Consider the following 19,615-nt stretch of genomic DNA (forward strand, 5'->3'; position numbering starts at 1 on the left):
CAGCCCTACCGCTCTTTGGCTCAAGAAGATGGCAGCAGCGTCGAGGAACTGGCTTCTCGAGGAGACCAAAGAGAGGGAGCAAATGGGAGGCAGAGTTGGGGGCCCCCCTGAGGAGACCCCCAGGCAGGCGGGGAGACGAGCCACCTCTGAGCACTGTGGCCCAAGCTCAGCCCAAGACTTAGGTCCCTTCATTCAGTGAGTATCTTCCACAGAAAGGCAGCTCCCAGGGACATGAATGCACGCCCTTTGAGGGGGCAGAGTATCTTCTGATTTAGACCTGACTTCCCTGAGAAATGGTACAATAATACTCTTTCCTCGTCAGAGGCAGCAGTCAATGCTGAGATCCAAGTTCTCTCAATGCTCCACCACAGGACTAACTTGCACTAGATTAAAGATAGCATTCGAGTGGATGTAAACACGGTACTTGGTCCATGTTCACAGTTATGGTCAAGGTGGTAGTTGATGGAACACCGTACCCGTCGGACTTGGAAGACCACCGTTCCTTTCTGGCTTAAGTTCATCTGTCAATCACATGTACCTGATTTTTCTGAATATTCTGGGCATAATCAAAAGAAAAAAAAATCAGTTGTCCTGGCCAAAGTCAGATATTTATAATAAAACAAAAATCACTTGTCTTGATGGTTTTTCACTCTTGAATGGAAGAATGACGGATGGATCTGTGATACTCCTCCGGGCTGCTAAGGTGTTCCGGTAAATCATAGCCCCTCAGGAAATGTCCACTGTTTTGTTGAGCAAAATAATATAGTTGTCTGGCTAGCAGAGGTTCCACCTTTAATAAGACAATTAAAGAAAACGTTACTGAGGTACTCTAACAGCACGCAAATGGCTCATTATGAAATAACTCTCAAATTCTGAGGGCTAAATTCTAAGTCCAAAACTATATGCCACAATGCATTAAAATATCTCATATTTTAGGCCATCTGAAGAATCTTTATTTTTCTTTTTTCTTTTTTTTTTTTTTTTTTTTTTTTTGGTCTTTCCATAGAACAAATTGTAGACTGAATCTACTCAGTTCTGGGTTTTAACTGAGGCAACTGCCACTTGAGATTTACATTTAACTAACAGGGCAAATTATCAGATAAAATGATCAAATGTAAAGGTCAAGTGAATTTCAGAGTAATTTAGGCTAATGAGTTTGTTCTTTTCACAACTCCAGTTTGACAGGGTAAGGAGCTTATCCTGAATGACTTAAGACCCTCCTCCTTCTCCTGCTCCTTCTAGATTAAACCCAGGGACATTCTACCTCTGAGCTACACCCCTAACCCCCTTTTTATTTATTACTTTAAAACAGGGTCTTGATAAATTGATGAGGGTCTCACAAAGCTGCTGAGCCTGGTCTCAAATCTGCGATCTTCCTGTCTTGGCCTCCCAAGGACTGAGATTACAAGCATGTGCCGCCACGCTAGGCTTTAAGTCTACTTCTTAAATCCTGTTTACGCATGCCGGGTTTATTTAGTTATTTAGCTATTTACTTACTCTCTGGGTTTATAGTATAATGTAAAATTAACAAATTGAATAATACTAAATGCCATTTTCTTTTTTTTTTTTTATAAAAAAATGTCTTCTAGCCATGGTTGCCCCCACTCGGGCCCTGAGGAGAGACTTGGATTTCTTGAGACATGTCACCTTCTCCAAACAGCATATGCCCAATAATTAAACAGTCCTAAAAATTCAGAAATAAAAGGTTCTAGGCAGCCTTTGGAGGGGAACTACAAATACACAAGTGCATAGGCAGCTTCCCAGTTGGGAAAAACTTCTCTCTCCAGAGACAATCTGCTAGCTTGTCAGAGTTTTATTTTGGGTACTGGAGATTGAATCCCGAGTCACATTCCAGGCCCTCTTTATTTTTATTTATTTATTTATTTGTTTGTTTGTTTGTTTGTTTGTTTGTTTGTTTTTTGGTGGTACTGGGGATGGAACCCAGGGGCCTTCTACCTCCGGGCTACACTCCCAGACCTATTTTATATTTTATTTGGAAACAGGGTCTCTTAAACCAGCTGAGGCTGGCTTCAAACCTGTGCGATCCTCCTGTCTCCACCTCCCAAGCGTGGGAATTACAAGTGTGTGTCACCACGCCCGGCTTATTCATTTATTTTTGAAACAGGATACCACTAGGTTGTTGAGAGTCTTGTTAAATTGCTAAGGCTGGCCTGGAACCTGTAATTCTCCTGTCTTAGCCTTCCAAGTACTGGGATTATAGGCCTGTACCTCCATGCCCGACTTGTCAGCACTTTAAAAACCATAGTAAAGCTCGGTGTGGTGGCACACGCTTGTAATCTCAGTACTTGGGAGGCTGACACAGGAGGATGAAGGTTTGAGAATAGCCTCAGCAAGTACCGAGACTCTCAAAATAAAAATGAAATTGACCGGGACTGTAGCTTAGAGGTAGAATTCTCCTGGGTTCAAACTCCAGTGCCCTCCACCCCCCAAAATAATAAAATAAAACAAAAGCCATAGGAAGTTGCTGAGCTGGCCACTAACCAATATGATTTATATTATGTGAGACTACAATGCACCAATAAAAATATATTTTAAAAAAAGCCATAGTTGCCGGGCGTGGAGGCACACGCTTGTAATCCCCGCGCTTGGGAGGCAGAGACAGGAGGATCGCGCAGGTTTGGATCTAGCCACGCTGGTTTAAAAGACCCTGTTTCCAAATTTAAAAAAATATAAAATAGGTCTAGGAGTGTAGCCCGGAGGTAGAAGGGCTTCCAGGAACCCAGTACCACCACCAAAAAAAAAAAAAAAAAAAGCCATAGTGAATCTGGGCGTGGTGGCACATCCTTGTAATCCCAGCATTCGGGAGGCTGAGACATGAGGACCATTGTTCTTGGCCAGCCTCAGCTACTTAGTGAGGCCCTTTGCAACTCAGTGAGACCCTGTTTTATAAAGAATAAAAAATAGGGCTAGGGGTATAGCTCAGAGGTAGAATGCCCCTGGGTTCCATCCCCAATACTGCAAAAAAAAAAAAAAAAAAAAAAAAAAAAAACATAGTCGACATGGAAAATTTCAAAGAACATTTAGAATCGATCCTTTTAAATTCCTATAAAAGGGAGCCAGGCGTGGTGGCGCACGCTTGTAATCCCAGCATTCGGGAGGCTGAGACCTGGAGGATCGCGGTTCGTGGACAGCCTCAGCTACTTAGTGAGGCCCTCTGCAACTCAGTGAGACCCAGTTTCAAAATAAAGAGTAAAAAATAGAGCAGGAGGTGCAGCTCGGAGGTCAAATGCCCCTGGGTTCCATCCCTAGACCCGCAAAAAATAAATAAATAAATAAATAAATAAATAAATAAATTCCTATAAAAGGGGACTATGACCCTATGTGTGGAAAAATTAAAAAGACAGGCATGAGCAGAGCCCTGGGTCTGCGGTATCTGTCCCGGTGCTGTGATACGCGGATGTGGAGGTTAGAATCCGCGCACAGCTCCTTGGGCGGGGGTGGGGGGGGTGGGGGCTCCCGGACCACGCTTCCTCCTCTGCTATTTTAAAGGTCGTCTTTACGTTCCCAGGTCATTTGACGTTTGCTGTTCAGATTTCTCTAAGCGGCTCTCTGCCCTCCAAGGAGGACGGGGCGGCTACTACTCAAGGCACTGCTGATGCCAGCTGTCACTCACGTGGGCTGTGATGAGCTTCCTTTGCCTCTGAGGGTCTGGAAACTCTTCCCCGAAGCACAGAGTCACCTGGAACCTTGGCAGGGGACGGCCGTGGTGAGCAAAGGCTTGCAACTCTGAGAAACCCACAAGAAAAGAAAAACAAAAACGCTCACAAATGCCCATCATTGAGCAAATCAAGTTAGACAGGAAGCAAGCGTGCATACGATTCTTCGCTACAAGAACAGGAACTGTATTTCCTTAAGAGGGTCCCGCGCGTGCAGACGCTAGATGCGAAATCCCACGCACAACTTCCTATGTGTGGGTTTCCCGGCGGGGCCCCTGGCTTTCCTCGATACCGGGGAAGATGGTCTAAGCCCAAGAATCTCATTCTGCAGCTTCCGACCCAGGAGAGAGGATGCAGAAGGTCTCAGAGAGGAGGGAAGAAGGGTGGAGGAGAAAGTGAAATGTCATGCTGAAACAAAAGAACAACTTCCGCAAAGAAGAGATTTTCTTTTTCTTTTCTTTTTTTTTGGGGGGGGGGGTTTATACTAGGGAAATAAATTTATTTATTTACTTATTTATTTATCTATTTATTTTTTTATTTTTTATTGGTGCACTCGGCTTGCTGTCCGCTGCTCCTCTCTGGAGCCTGGTGGGCTGTTGAGTGTGTTGGTCTGGTGCCGTCCCTATCTATTTATTTTGAAACAGGGCCTTGCTAAGTTTCTGAGTCTGGCCCTGAACCTGCGATCCTCCCGTCTTAGCCTCCCAAGTACTGGAATTTCAGGCCTGTGCCAGTATGCCCAGCTGAGATTTTCACTGTTTTTGTTTTTGTGGTACTGGGGTTCCTGGAAACCTTTCTACCTTTGGGCTACACTCCCAGACCTACTTTTTATTTATTTATTTATTTATTTATTTATTTATTTATTTATTTATTTGGAAACAGGGTCTCTTAAGCCAGAGAGGCTGGCTTTGAACCTGCGTGATCCTCCTGTCTCTGCCTCCCAAGTGCGGGGATTACAAGAGTGCGCCACCACACCCGGCTCATTGTTTTTTTTAAAGCCAGGATGTTCTGACATCTCCGGATTATTTGAAAACCTCATGCCTTGACTATGAACCCTCACTGCTGAAGACAACTGTGTGACACAGACACCAGATCCAAGCAGCTGCGTCCCACTTGGCACTAGGTCTGACCCCCAAACTGTGGAACTCTGAGAGGACTTCTTTGCTCATTTGGGGAACAGAAGGATGACTTTGAAAAGGGGTGCAATGGAGGCCCGCCAGTCCCCACTTTTGCGGACAGGCGTATCATGAAGCCATTGCTCCTACTGAAAGACAAGAGACAGATGGGAACATTGTTGGAAATACAGATACACAGGGCTGGAAGTGCAGCTCAGTGTAGAACACTTGTCCAATATGTGCAAAACCCTGGGCTTCATTTCCAGTAGAAGGAAGGAAGGAAGGAAAGAATGGAGAGTGGGAGAGAGGGAGGGAGGAAGGGAGGGAAAGAATTGCAAGCAACTTTTCACATCAATTCCATCTTCTCACTCAGACTCCAAGGGAAGCTTATGCCTGAACTTCAATCCCCAAACTCATGTCCGCAAAAGCAGCGGTACCCAGGAGCTGCTAACACTCCTGCAGAGCAGCAACACAGATGCAGGCGTATCAGTTACACCCCCCAGGCCGTGCCTGTGGGGACTGTCCCTAGCAGAGTGAAAATACTGAATGGTTAGATATCAAAGATTTCCACCGTTCTTTGTGTTTCTAGCTAACTCGCTCAACAATTTGACTTCCTGCTTCTTTCTTTCTTTCTTTCTTTCTTTCTTTCTTTCTTTCTTTCTTTCTTTCTTTCTCTCTTTCTTTCTTCTTCCAAAATTCAAATCAAACCTAACTGACTTAGTCAGAATGTGTAAAGCACATTCACACCACCATGGCCCGGGAGTCCGCCTACACCAGCCACGCAGCATGGCGAGCTGGCACAGTTCTCTGATAAAGTCATGCCTCCAACACTTGTGAACAGGAGAATGCTCGGTGGGAATCCTTCTTAATGCAAAAGCAGGTCTGCACAGCGGCCATTTTTAAGCTCACAGCATCCTCCTTGAACCTCAGAGGTTGCAGTGGGCAAAAAACACAGGCTCTGATTACAGAGGAAGGAAAATAAAACAGCAACTCTTGCTTGCAGATAAACATGAGATTCTAAGCAAAAGACTCTGCAGCCAGAGGACGCCCATTCTAGTTTTTTTTTTTCTTGTCATATTACAGATTGAACCCAAGAGCATTCTACCTTTGCAATACTCCCAACCCTATTTTTATTCTGAAACAAGGTTTCACTAAGTTGCAGAGGGCCTCCCTAAGTTGCTGAGGCTGGCAGTGAACCTGCCATCTTCCTGTCTCAGCCTCCCAAATCCTGGGATTACAGATTTGAACCACGGCACAGGGCTCCTCTTGCATCTGCTTCTTGTCTATGGCTGCCTCTCACCTGTGCACCTGTAACTCCAAATGCACCTTACAGCTCATCAGCCATGGAGGAGATTCTACCTCCTCCCCAAAACAGGCCTGGAAAGAGAAACCCAGACAAGCGAGTTCCATTTTTCTGGGATGCCGTACTTAGAAAGCCCTTACCCTGTGGTATCATCTGAATTCAAAGACACCAGGATCCACAGTCTCTTAGGTGGTCCAAGCACAGAGGACCTCAGCCTTCCAAGACATACAAGCACTTTCAGACCTCAAGGCAGACATAGGAGGTCAGACGGGCACTTCTCAGTGGCTTAATGCTCCTCCTCTGCCCCTTATCCTGGACACTGTGCCCAAGTCCATGACACGATGGCCCAGCTGAGCCTTGGGGACATTTCTGCTCTTGGATCGAGGTACATCCAGACCCGTGTGGTTTCTCACCGTGGCCTTGAAGAACCAGAAATGGTTTTCCCTCTTCCTTGCATCCCACCTCTGCGGAAAGGGTTTTTAATCTGGGGACACATTTGTCTTGGGGCGCCAAAAGAGTATGAGGAGGGGTCTACACAAATTTGGGGCATTTAAATACAAAAGACCACAGTTCATATATGTCTGTATGTGTGTACTTTTTCATTAATTGAATCAGGAGGTGTGTTCAGGAGCCACACAATTCTACTTCTGGGTACACATTCAAAGGAAATGAAATCAGTAGGTGGAAGAGACATCTACACTCCCATAATCAACACAGCTCCCCTCACAGGAGTCAAGATGGGGAATCCACTAGGTGTCCATCAGCAGGTGCACGGATAAAGAAACTGTGATACATTTGCACGCTGAAATACTATTTGGGCATGAAAAGGAATAAACTCCTATCATTTGCGACAACATGGATGAACCCGGAGGATATTATATTAAGTAAAATAAGCCAGGTGCAGAGATGAGTGTCATGTGACTTTGCTTTTATGCAGAATCTAAAACAGTGAAACTCACCAAAGTAAAGAGGCTAGGGAGAGGGGCCTGGGGAGATGTAGGTCAAAGAATACAAATTTTCCATTAGATAGAAGGAATAAGTCCAAGAGGTCCAGTGTCCATCAGTTTGACTACAGTTAATAATTATAACCCTAAGAGTTCAACTATTTTCTTTGTGTGTGTGTGTGTGTGTGTGGGTCTGGGTATGGAACCCAGGGACATTCGACCTCCGAGCTACACCCCCTGCCCTATTTTTTATTCTTTCTTTTGAAACAGGGTCTCACTAAGTTGCAGAGGGCCTCAGTAAGTAGCTGAGGCTGTCCATGAACTGTGATCCTCTGGTCTCAGCCTCCCAAATGCTGGGATTACAAGTGTGCGCCACCACGCCCGGCTTCAACTATTTTCAAGTACATACAATGTACTCTTTACTTGAAAATTGCCAAGAGCAGGTTTTAAGTAGCGTTCTCACCACAAAAGAAAAAAAGTTGAGTATGTGAGGTAATGTGTATGTAAATTAGCTCCATTTAGACATCCCACAATGTGTAGAGGTATTAGAACAGCATATTATATCCAGTGAGAGGAGATAAAGCTTGCTCAGAAAAAGGGGAGACACGGGGTGTTCTGGAAGGAGGGGCTAATGAACGAATAGGCGTAGGAACAGACAAGAGAGACTGGCAGGAAGAGCATCCTCCTCGCCCCAAAGGCACCTCAATGTCCAGACAGCTAAATAGACGGTAGGGATGAAGCCTGCAATGTCATGGTCAACGACTTCACAGAGTCAGCCTCGGCTAATTTCACTGTCACAGAATCAGACCTACAACAGCGCAGCATACTGGGTCTGGGAAACTCATAGGACAGAGGCCAGAACGCACAGCCTTCTCATCCCTGCCCCTCTGCTAAATCAGCTTGGGGACAGTCTTATCCCTGGTCCTGCCTGCAGGGCAGCATCTGCATCAGAACGAGCTATCTCATAGCCAAGGGTGTTAACCATAAGCTTCACTTAGAACCATCATGATTTTTCCAGGAACCCGCCCCCAAATCCCTCCCCCATAAGCTTGCTGGGATCACATGGTCAATACAACGGAGCCGCACGCACAGAGAGGTAACTAGAGTTGAAAACCACAATTCCAAGTAACAGCCTGAGCCATGGTCCACCCGTGCCATCCACACCCTCCTTGAGCCCTCCATGAGCTCTGGGGTCGATAGGAAGATGGAGGGATGCTGTTATTTCTGACCCCCGTGTCCACAAGCCATCCCCGCCTCCATCCTAACAGATAAATCGGCGCATTACCTGATAGAAATTGCTGCGTGTCAAAGAGCTTGCAGGTCTGGTCTCTCTCCAGTTTGTTGGGGCGGTCGCTGCACAGCGCCAGCGGCCCATCCCAGTAGATCCTGCTCTGACACAGTCTTTTGGCGTACAGCCCGTCTGGGGCCATCCAGAGGACCACGCCCCTCTCCAGGTGGCTCAGCAGCTTCTCGATGTTCTTTCTCTGGCTGTTGTCCTCCGGGTAGGGGAACAGGACCTGGTCCAGATTGCTGGCATCGTAGATGTGTCCATGGGAAATCCGGCAGCCTTCGGGGCTGGACGTGGTCAGCTCCTTCACCAGGATTTCGCGGTAGTACAGGCAGATGTGAAGGCGGCAGTCTGCAAATTACAAAGCTACAGAGTCAGTAAGTGCTGTCAGGAACAGAACAGCCGCCACCGAGCCCAAGGACTCCGCCGAAACAAAGGGCATGGGTGGATCACTAGTGTCCCGAGATGCTCTGCGAACAGGTAAGGTCTGGGGTCCTGGAGGTCTAGGAAATGCTACGCGTCTTTGCCTCCTCCCAGGAGATTCCCAGACCGTGAGCACGTTTTACTTACAGAAGCCCTCAGGGGGGAAAAAAAAATCTTAATTTAATTTGTCTAACCTTGCAGTTTTTAATCTTGTTCTGCATGTGGGAGATGCATATCTTTTATTTGTTTTCTGCAAAATATATTTATATGGCATTTATAAGCACCTCTAGGAACTTACAAAGTCATCTTTTTTGTTGTTGTTTTTTGGATGATGATGATGATGACAGGTGGTGATTCCCACTTACACTTGAATTTGAAATCACCGGGCGTGGCGGCGCACGCTTGTCATCCCCACACTTGGGGGGCGGAGACAGGAGGATCGCGCAGGTTCGAAGCCAGTCTCGCTGGCTTAAGAGACCCTGTTTCCAAATAAAATATAAAATAGGCCTGGGAGTGTAGCCCGGAGGTAGAAGGGTTCCATCCCCAGTACCACCAAAAAAAGAAAAAAAAGTTATGAAATCATGGGTCCCTGAAAGAGAATTCATCTTTAAGCAAATCAATTTTGATTTCAGAGGAGGTAAACCCCAAGCTTAATTTCTACTAGAAAAAAATTGCATATAATGGTGTTTCAGAAGAAAAGCAATTCAGCCCAACATCTGAAACTCCCCTGAAATTTTAATATGACATCCTTTAGATAAGATATGCACAGAGATACTTTGAAGGGTAAAGCCTTAAGAGTAGTGATTTCTGGGTGATTTCAGAATAGGACATTTTTAATTCTTTTTGTTTTCTGGTTTTAAAATTGGTTCTTACCACTGAGTATGCACCAGTTTTACCATAAAATTACTTCTTGTGGTGAACAAAGGAATCAAGAAGGGGAGTGGAGCTCAGTGGGCATGCCTGCCGACTGTGAGCAAGGCCCTGGGTGGATCCCAGAACGGTAAAATCAAAAGGAAAAAGAAAACCCAAAGAAATCGATGAGAAAAATGGTTTGCGATTAACCAATAGGTAATACACAAATCTGCTGGAATTCCTGTGAGCGTCATGTTGCAGTTGAAGAATAACTCTCAGACTGCGCTAACACTTTTAAAAGAAGAGGATTCAGCTGGATGTGGTGGCGCACACTTGTAATCCCTGCGCTTGGGAGGCTGAGACAGGAGGATCGCACAGGTTCGAAGCCAGCCCCAGCTACTTAGTGAGGCTCTCGGCAACTTGGTGAGACCCTGTTTCAAAATAAAAATATAAAATAGATCTGGGAGGATAGCCCAGAGGTAGAAAAGCCCCTGGGTTCCATTCGCAGTACCACCAAAAATATAAAAAATAAAATAAAAACTAAAAAGAGGATTCATTTACAAAAGTTTTAGTGATTTCAAAAACTGTTAAGAGATCACTCCTAGGGGCTGGAGATGTAGCTCAGTGGTAGTACCCTTGCTAGGCTGTGTAAGACCCCAGGTTCAATCCCCAGCACTGCAAAATAAAACAATAATGTATAAAATAAAATAAATTTTCACTCATAGGCTTAAGGATCAAGCTAGTTTACATAGAGCTTCTAAACTTGAATACAAGAGGGCAGCCTCGGCAGGGGTGACAGCCTGGGATTTAACGATGACTCAGTTCTCTGATAAATGCACTTAAAGCTGATAATTTATCCATATTATGCATGCCAAAAAATAAAACCAACCCCAACCCACAAACTCTCTTATTCTTCAAGGGCAGGCTCTGAGACTGAACCTACATCACTGTCTCTTCAATGCCTGCGGCTGTACACAGAGTGTATCAGGTGGTACCCGGCGAGACCCGAGTGGGCGTTGGCCATTGGAGGTGACTGTCGGGGCAGGTTTCATTTCAATTAATGTTGTCAGAAATCACGAGGTTGAGGAGCTATAAATAGCCTATTTTTCGTGCACCCACACAAGGCTTAGGTGCTTAAGAAAAGGGTTTGAACGATTCTAAAAACACACCCGAGCCTCGCTGCTCGGAAGCACCTTTCCCCAAAGAGGAGTCTTGGTTATTTATGAGCATCTCAGAAGAAAGACACAAGCCCCGTGGGTACTTCAGGACTGGAAGGAATCTAACTGTAGCTCCCTGAGAGCAAGGGAAGGACCCCAGCGCTCCTGTCCTGACATCTTCCAAATTCAGTTTGTATTTTCTGTCACTGACTTTGAAAGAGGATGGGGGGAGAGGTGAGAAGTCTGAAGCTTCAGCCATCCATTTTTAATACGAATTCCACTTTAAAGGACTCAGAATATTATCTAAAGAATAAATAGATATAGGAAGCCGTGAGCTTATCACACACAAGCGCTCCGTGGTGCGGGGATTCTTGGGGAAATGGAACTTTTACTTTACAAGTAAGACAGAAGCTGTATTTATATGTAAGTCCTTTCGAAGTTTAGATAAGACCAAAATATGCATTCCCTTTTTGGACAGACAAATGTCATGGACACAACGGGCCAGAATCAATGTCCCCAGGAACCAAGATAAGGACAACCAGTTTGTGGCTAAACCTGGAACCTTTGGAAATGAGAAACCCTCTGGCTTGCCTAAGAAATTAACTGACATTGTGGGAACGCTGGCTGAAGGAGGGCTCTAGGTAAAAGGGAACCAGAGAGTTTGCGTGTTCTGGAAATTCGGAGAGGTGCCAATGGATAAAGGAAAGTGACTCCATCCCACCCACGTTTCTATCAGGGAACTGAGGCTAAGTTTTCTAAGAAAATTCCAGCGAAGTTTTCTAGTAATGTTTCTTATTTGTTGGGGTGACAGGATGCATCTCCACAGGGGCCCACCGTGAGTGTCAACACCCCCCGTGAAATCTAGCCCAAGGTGAGATAAGCTAGCAGTAGAGGCCAGCCTCCTGCAGGTGCCTCCAGAACCCAATGTTGCACTCACCTGAGAGCGCCAAGGCCTCGGCAGACCTTATGCTTGGCTCTATGGGGATTCCGGGAGCCTGGGACTCAGGTGGGGCACAAGCATAAAAGGTTCCTGTCACCTGGCAACCTGCATTTGCAAATAAAAATCAGATGACATCTAAACATCGAGGCCGAGCTTTGGGAGGCCACCTGACGGGTGCCTGAGCCTGGGAGGGAGGGGACGTGCCCCAGTCACCTTCTGATCCAACCCAGCGGACTCTACGCACCCTCCTCTGAGGACCCCACAGGACACATGCTTGAGAATTAAAAAGAAAAAAGAGGAAGGAGCCGTCGGGCAGCTTTGGAAGACTACTCGGGGTTCTCTCCATAATTCATAACAGGGAAACTGAGGCTTGGAGGGAGGCAAAGGGATTTCTCCCCGTTCACAAAAGGAGATTGTAGCAGTCGGAGAGCTCAGGCCCACCTGAGTTCTGCAACCAAAGAGCCCAATTAAAAACAACAGATTGTTTAGTCTGTGTGTATTTTGTTTGCTACTTCTAGGTTCAGGAGGAAAGTGAAACATTTTCCTAGCAGCTGTGTGTTGCATTAAATATTAAATGTGAATAGAACAAGAAAATGTTGGGCTGGGGTGTGATTTAGTGGTAGAGTGCTTGCCTGGCATGCTTAAAGCCCAGGGTTGTGTCCCCAGCACAGCAAAGGAGAGAGGGAGAAAAAGGGGGGGGGAGGAGAGGGAGAGAAGAGAGGAGAAAGGAGAGAGAAGAGAGGAGAAGAGAAGAGAAGAGAAGAGAAGAGAAGAGAAGAGAAGAGAAGAGAAGAGAAGTTAATATGTCTCACAAGAAGGTAATTTTGCTGGCAAATATGCTTCAAATTTTCATGATTTTTCCCAGTTCAAAGAATTACCTCTTTGAGCCCAATGCATTGGACACAAGTCTGAATTTCAGAAACTAGTTTAATGTTAGCTGATTTCTCTACTACAAAATGGAAAACCCCCACTTTGGCTACAAATCACTCTACATAAAGCTAGTAAAATTGAATTCCAAGTTACAGTTTAAACACCACCACTATTAAATATTAAATAATAACAGACTTCTTCAAAATGACCTTAAGATTGGAACAGTGGAGAAGAAAAGGCTATACTGAAGAAGACAAATATTCCCACCACACACAAAATGATCTATGTGTTGACCTGTCCCAGAACTCCTATTTAAATAACTAACTCAAAAGTTCTGAAATCTAGCCAGCCATGGCGGCACATGCCTTGTGATTCCAGCACTTACGAGGCTAAGACAGGAAGATCGTGGGTTCAAGGCCAGCCTCAGCAACTTAGTAAGACCCTCAGTGACCTAGTCCTAAAAGCTTGTGCTTTGCCACATTGGACACATGTTGTGAAATTTTCTTTGAATGTAGCTAATTAGTGCTTTTGCAGAAAGATCCATTTTGATGTCTGGGAGCCCCTGAAGGTGTAAGACCACATCTAATCTAGAATAAGCAAGTCTTTTGAGACTCAGTATTGGGTAGGTTCCTGCAGAGACATTTATGGTTTCTTATTGTCTCATAACGTTTATTCCAACGTTATTCCCTTCTTTTAATACCAAGAAGAGCTGCGATGGACACACCACTGTTCAAGAGAGACATATACGACCTCAGTAATCTCTTGGTTCCTGGAGAGGGAGGGCTTGGGTTGGCTGTGGTAAGTCCATTTTACAGATGGGTAGGTAGTCATAGGCTAGTGAGATGATGTGGCCCTCATTAAGCATTGAGGGATAAACCAGGAAGGAAGATGGCCAAGAGCCTTCCCCTTCTGGAACAAGATGATAAATAAAATTTAGGATCATTCAGAGAGAAGGAAAGATAATAATCTATTAGCCAGGTCATTGAAAAATTCATAGATAACCAATTTGATAGCTGATATTCTCTGTCTTAAGTGGAAGCTGGACTTGTGCTTAGGAGATCTGGAATTGAACTTAGGTACATTACTTATATTCTGTGAACTTCCATGATCTCTATTTTATAAAAAAAAAAAAGGGGGGGGGCAGTGTTTAACTTTCTGGAATGATCTCTAAAGTGTCTAAGGGCCCAGGTAAGGTGTGTCTAGCATGCGTCCTGACAAGCAATGTAGCTCTGAGGATCCCAGCATCCAACGAGGTGGGGCTCACCCTCCCTCTCCCCTCTGCCACACTGGGGTCTTCCTAGCAGTCTCGGGACCACACAGGACTTCTCCTAGGGTCCCACGCCCAGCCTTGGGCTTCCTCTCGCCTGGCCTGGGACACTCCTTACTTACCATTTTCACAAGCTGGGCTTTGCCAGTGATGGCTCCGGGGACCAAATGTCATGGGACACTGGTACGGGATTTCTGGGTGCGGCTGATCGGGGACATAGTCCCTCCAGCTTCGGTCGTGGGGTGGCATCATGTAGTTGTGAACCTGCTACAGGAGGATAAGAGGAGCTGAGTTGAAAGTACCAGGTGGGGGAGAAGGGAAAGGCCCCTTCCTAGGCTCCCCAACTCCCCAGGGAACCCCTTCTTCTGGCCAGCAGCCAAATCCTTTTATCGTTCAAAAAGACACCCCTAGGATCAACAGCACAAGGAAGACAGTGTTGGGCGGGTTGATGTCAAGCTTCATCATATGGTTAAAGTGGCACCAAAAATACTGCGGGGGAATCTGCCTCCTTTGACCCACCCAAGAGAATCAAACAGAGCTGTAATTCACATCAGGAAAGCCTGGGGATGTCAGCTGCCCTGTGGTTTCACATGATAAAGCCCTACTCCCAGCATCTTCCACGCCACAAAAGGTCTGATTCCCAGAAGATTCGAGAATCCCTAGATGCATAATATTCCAACAGACTGGGATGGGAGACACCCCAAACCCCCCTACTTGACCAAGAGGGACACCACTCCCACCACGTGGAAAGTGAGACAGTCATTCGCAAGCCAAGGATTTGGCTGAGCTGTTGGACCTGTCATAGCAAACCTGAAGTCCTGCTGTTTTTGCTGTTTTTGTGCTCTTCTCCCTGTACCTGAGGCCAGCACACAGACCCACCAGCCTGGACTTCCAGGAGCCCAGCCCTTCCCCATACCTGGGCAGGGAGTGAGGTATAGGGTGCTGTCATGGTGTAGGGATGGCTCATGGTCATCTGTGGGTCCTCCAGGGTGAGCTGTTTTGCTCCTGTATGTTTGGGGGAAAAGGGAAATGTCACAGAGTTAAAAAAAAAAAAAAAGGAACTGGCTACACTAAACGTCAAATCTTGGAAAAATACCTGAGGGTTTAATTCTTAGAATGCGTAGCACAATGTTGGCAAATAAGGCATTTTTTTTTTAGCAACCCCTGCAAATCAGCCGTTTGTTAATGCTACTGAACTGACATCAACAAGGTCTGATTTGTATACCACAGGCAGAGAAGTCAATGAAAGCCTGTGCCTTGTGACATACCAAAGGCTCTGCCAGAGAGAGGTTTCCAAGTTAGGGTCACCGGCATGATTCGTATAAAAATACAGATTGTAGCCAGGTGGCGTGGCGCACGCTTGTCATCCCAGCATTCGGGAGGCAGAGGCAGGAGGATTGCTGTTCACGGGCAGCCTAAGCCACTACTTAATGAGGCCTTCCGCAATTCAGTAAGACCCTGTTTCAAAATAAAGAATAAAATATAGGGCCAGGGGTGTAGCTGGAAGGTAGAATGCCCCTGGGTTCCATCTCCAGTACCGCAAAAAAAAAAAAAAAAAAAAAAAAAAAAGCAGATTCTAGCCAGGCATGGTGATGCACGCTTGTCATCCCAGCATTTGGGAGGCTGAAGCAGGAGGATCCGGGTTCGTGGACAGCCTCAGCTACTTAGTGAGGCCCTTTGCAACTCAGTGAGACCCTGTTTCAAAATAAAGAATAAGCCGGGCGTGGTGGCGCAGGCTTGTAATCCCAGCATTCAGGAGGCTGAGACCAGGGGATCGCGGTTCACGGACAGCCTCAGCTGCTTATTGAGGCCCTCTGCAACTTAGTGAGACCTTGTTTCAAAATAAAAGAATAAAAAATAGGGCTGGGGGTGCAGTTTGAAGGTACAATGCCCTTAGGTTCTATCCCCAGTACTGCAAAAATGAATAAATAAATAAATAAATAAAATGCAGATTCTCAAAGTGTGCTCTGGACACACTGATTAAAATCTTGGGGAGAGGCATTCGGGACCTAGGTTTAAATAAACACTCAGCTGATCTTATTATAATCTAAAAGTTGACTTTTTTTTACTATAAAGAATAACTATTTGTGGGTATTTGATAAGCTTCCCTTTCTAGAAAACGATTACTCCTTAAAGGCTATTAGAATAAGAAGAGCTTTAGTGAGTCTTACCGTGTTTGGTTTGGACAGTTGGTCCATACTGTAATTGGATGGACTAATTGGAACACATACACACACACACACACACACACACACACACACACAGGTTTACTGTCTGAGAAATTATCTACACTAATATCACAAGACTTTGAACTTATAACCCAGAAAACTTGAGCATGGAGCCTGCTGGGCTTGACCCTGGGGCAGAGGCAGCAGGCTATTAAAAAAAAAAAAAAAGCCCCAAATAGAAAGTGACCCTCAGGATGAAATTATGCCATTATAACGATCAGGCTGCCTCTCTTCTGTGACCCAAATTCAAGAAAGCCCCTACCTTTTTTGGCTCCCTCGGGAACAATTCTGTACACTTTGTATGGGTCAGAGATGTCCAGCTGGCTCCTCTCGACCAATTCTTCAAAGTCGTTGCTCTTGTTCAAAGCACATCGTAAACGCGTCTTCCAGGTAGGAGGGTCTGGCTTATCGATGCCTTCTCGGAACTTTCCTTTAAACAGAGCCCAAGCCTGGCGGAGAAGAATGAAGAAACCAAAAGTCAAAACATGGGTCTCTTTCAAAAAAGATGTTCAGCCGGGCGTGGTGGCACACAAGCTTGTAATCTCAGCATTCGGGAGGCTGAAACAGGAGGATTGGGGTTCGCGGCCAGCCTCAGCTACTCAGTGAGGCCCCTCGCAACTCAGTGAGACCCTGTTTCGAAATAAAGAATAAAAAGTTGGGCTGGGGGGGGGGTGTAGCGCAGAGGTAGAATGCCCCTGGGTTCCATAAAAAGGGCTCTCTGGAGGTTATATTTCTAGAAGAAAAGAGACAGCTGGATGTTTCAGATTTGCATTTACATTGTTGATCAAAACTTGGACAGAAAGGCACTGGGTGTCCTCCAGGTAAAATATTCTCTCTTAAGACCCTACTCTGCCAGGCTGAAGGCCAGCGGTTTGAACATTTTCTGGGTATTTGTGAAAGTTGAGTTGACATATGCAAGCCCCACCCACCCCAGTGCCCGTAGCAAGTGTGGCTGGGATGAGGGACTGGACTGTGGGAGACTGGGTCCCACAGAGCGCAGCTGGACGTCACAGGGTCTGAGGTACTCTGAGAGCAAATTCCCGGAGGAAGTCCCCTTCCTCGCCCTGCCCGCAGGTGGGGGCTGGGCCTCACAGTTCACTGGGCAAAGGGCTGGGGGGAAAGCAGTCCTGAACAGTACTAGCTCAGAAAGAGGACGCAGGAGAAAGATCCAGCAACAGAGGTAGAGAGGGAGGGAGGGAGAAGGGGAGAGAGGGAGGGAAAGGGAGAGGGAGAGGGAGAGGGAGAGAGAGAGAGAGAGAGAGAGAGAGAGAGAGAGAGAGAGAGAGAGAGAGATTTCTAAGGAGCAATTTGAAACGGAGTTTTGCAGAGACTAGAAACAGAGATGGCAGTATCCATCCAGAGAAAACAGCGGTGAAACAGAGAAAGACTCATTGACAGAGACCGCAAAACAGGAAGACAGATAAAAGTACACCCGCTGACCAAAGGTGGCTGAGAGGGAGCCAGAGACAGGGTCTGAGACTTGGAGGGAAACAGAGAAAGCCACGTGTCGAAAACAAAACCCCAAAGAGCCCTGCTCCCAGGCCCATCCTGCCGGGGGTCCCTGTTTCTGTCTGCAAAGGCCCCGCGCTCAGGACTCGGGTCCAGTGTGAGCCATCACTGGAGAACTTCAAAGCTCCGCTCCTTCTCCAAGCCCCACCTGATGCTCCGGGCCTCCCACCGCCGTCCTGTGCGCCCCGTCGGGCCCCCCACGCCCCCCGCTCCGGCTTTCCACGTGCTGGGACCTTGAAGAGGGCGGCGTCCTCCTCTCGGTTGTAGTCCTGCTTGCCCGCGTGCTTCCAAGGGATTCGGAAGATGCTCCGGTCCTCGTTCTCCCACACCAGCCCCGGGTACTTGCCGCTGTCGATCTGGTCGATCAGCCACTGCCGGAGTTTCCCGTTGCCGCAGCTGACCCCGCTCATGCCGAACTCCCCGCCGCGGCCGCCGCCCTCCAGGTTCATGCCCAAGGCGCGCACCGCAGCCCGCGCGCGTGCAGAATCCGCCTCCTGCAGGGAGAGGAAAATGGCCCTTCAGCCACCGCAGCACGGTTCTCGGCGCCATGGCCCAGGCCCTCGGCCGGGGAGCACGAGGCCCGGAGTCTCTGGGGGGCTGCACAATGCGCGCGCGTGCAGTGTCCGCGTCGCCCAAGCCCCCTGGAGAGGGCACCTTCGCGACAGGGCCCCGGCGCATCCACCCTGCTGGACGCACAGTGCCGACGCTTCTGTGGACTCCATCTTCCCATCCCATCGGCTGGCACTTCCCATGATTTGAACTCACCCCGCAGCCCAAAAGGCCCCCCACAACTTTCTGCACACTCCCAAATCCAGCCACCGTCAGTCTTCGTGTGCTCGCCGTCCCCATCTCATCCTGGCCCACTCGTGAGCCAGCTCTATCCCGTTTCCCTCCCTCTCCTGTCCACTCCCCAGTTTACAGCCTCTCGATGGCCTCCTTGCGCAGAGGGCCTCGCGCGTGGACTCACCTGTGTCCAGGCTGTCCAGGTGCACCAAGCCCCACCTCCACCCAGTTTCTTCTCCTGTGCCCTCACTCTGACCCCCAAATAAACCTAGCACTCCCCAGTTGGCGCGGGCTAAGTGGCCCCCGGAGGTAACCAGCGAAGAAACTTGGGCGCTGGGCAGAGAGACTAGCCAAGGGGTGGGAGATCCCCGCGCTGGGCGCCTCGGCTTGGCCCAGGGGCTCGGGGAGGGAGGGCTGAGCCGGGAGAGTGTCGGGGGATCGCCCCGGCTCCCCAGGTGGCGCAGGGCAGGGGTCAAGAGGGCAAAGCGCGGGGATCCCTGCGACCCAAATTTGGAGTTTTTCCTCCTTCATCAGCTGGGGAGCCACGCGCGGGAGGCCGCGGTGACTTTGGGCCCCTTAAGAAGGAGGAGCGGAGGAGGGAGCCTCTGGTTGGAGCCAGCTGGGCCAGGGGCTGTCCCCCACGGACAAGCCTGCCGCCGCGTGGGTTCCTTTGACCGCCCGGCCATGGTCCCTCGGGGAGCCCACCCCGTCCAGGGCGCAGCGCCCCGGAGCGCGGGCCCCGCAGTGATGCGGCCTCGGGCCCAGGAAAGCCGGCGGGGATGCTCGGTGGCCCCCGAGGCAGCCTTCCACGGAGCGGGCACCAACACCCGGGGCCCTGCTCAGACGGGGTGGGAGTCGGGCCCCTGACCTGGCATGGCCCTGGGATGGAACTCGGGCCCTCGGGCTCGCGCTCCCGGTTCTCCCCAGTCGGCCTCACGCGCCTCCTCCTGCCTGACCCCAGGCCTTACCTCGCCCGGTCTCGGAGCTGAGGACAGCGGTGGGTGCCAAGTTCAAGTGGTGAAACTTAAGAGCGAGGTGAGAAAGAGGAACTTTATAAAGCTTGAACACCGCGCTGGGGCGGGGCGAGGCCCTGGGGGCGGGGCGACGAGGCCCCGCCCACAACGGGGCGGTCGGATGAGGCTCCGCCCACGTGGGCGGGGCGTGTTGCAGAGGGGAGCCGGTGCCCGGCTGGCGAGCCCTGGTGTCTGGGTGCGGGCGAGGGGCCAAGGCGACCAGGCTGGGGACTCCGGCGCCCCCGGGGA

At 48.4% G+C, this 19,615-nt stretch overlaps 1 protein-coding gene across 2 annotated transcripts; it reads right to left on the reverse strand.

The window, feature by feature from the left end:
* Positions 1 to 646: 646 nt before the first annotated feature.
* IRF4 (interferon regulatory factor 4) lies at positions 647 to 18,019 on the reverse strand (the record flags this gene model as incomplete). 2 transcript variants are annotated; one of them, XM_080710148.1, is made up of 8 exons in its annotated part: positions 647 to 790; positions 3,635 to 3,747; positions 8,322 to 8,675; positions 11,694 to 11,801; positions 13,956 to 14,097; positions 14,750 to 14,838; positions 16,324 to 16,510; positions 17,804 to 18,019. In XM_080710148.1, the coding sequence occupies 8 exons, from the start codon at positions 18,017 to 18,019 to the stop codon at positions 647 to 649; spliced, it is 1,353 nt and encodes a 450-aa protein (XP_080566274.1). The 2 variants fall into 2 exon arrangements, with proteins under 2 accessions (XP_080566274.1, XP_080566273.1); XM_080710147.1 differs by having other exon boundaries at positions 13,956 to 14,100.
* Between the last annotated feature and the right edge of the window lie 1,596 nt (positions 18,020 to 19,615).

The sequence above is a fragment of the Muscardinus avellanarius genome (assembly GCF_963383645.1).
Source record: "Muscardinus avellanarius genome assembly, chromosome: 14".
Taxonomy (NCBI): domain Eukaryota; kingdom Metazoa; phylum Chordata; class Mammalia; order Rodentia; family Gliridae; genus Muscardinus; species Muscardinus avellanarius.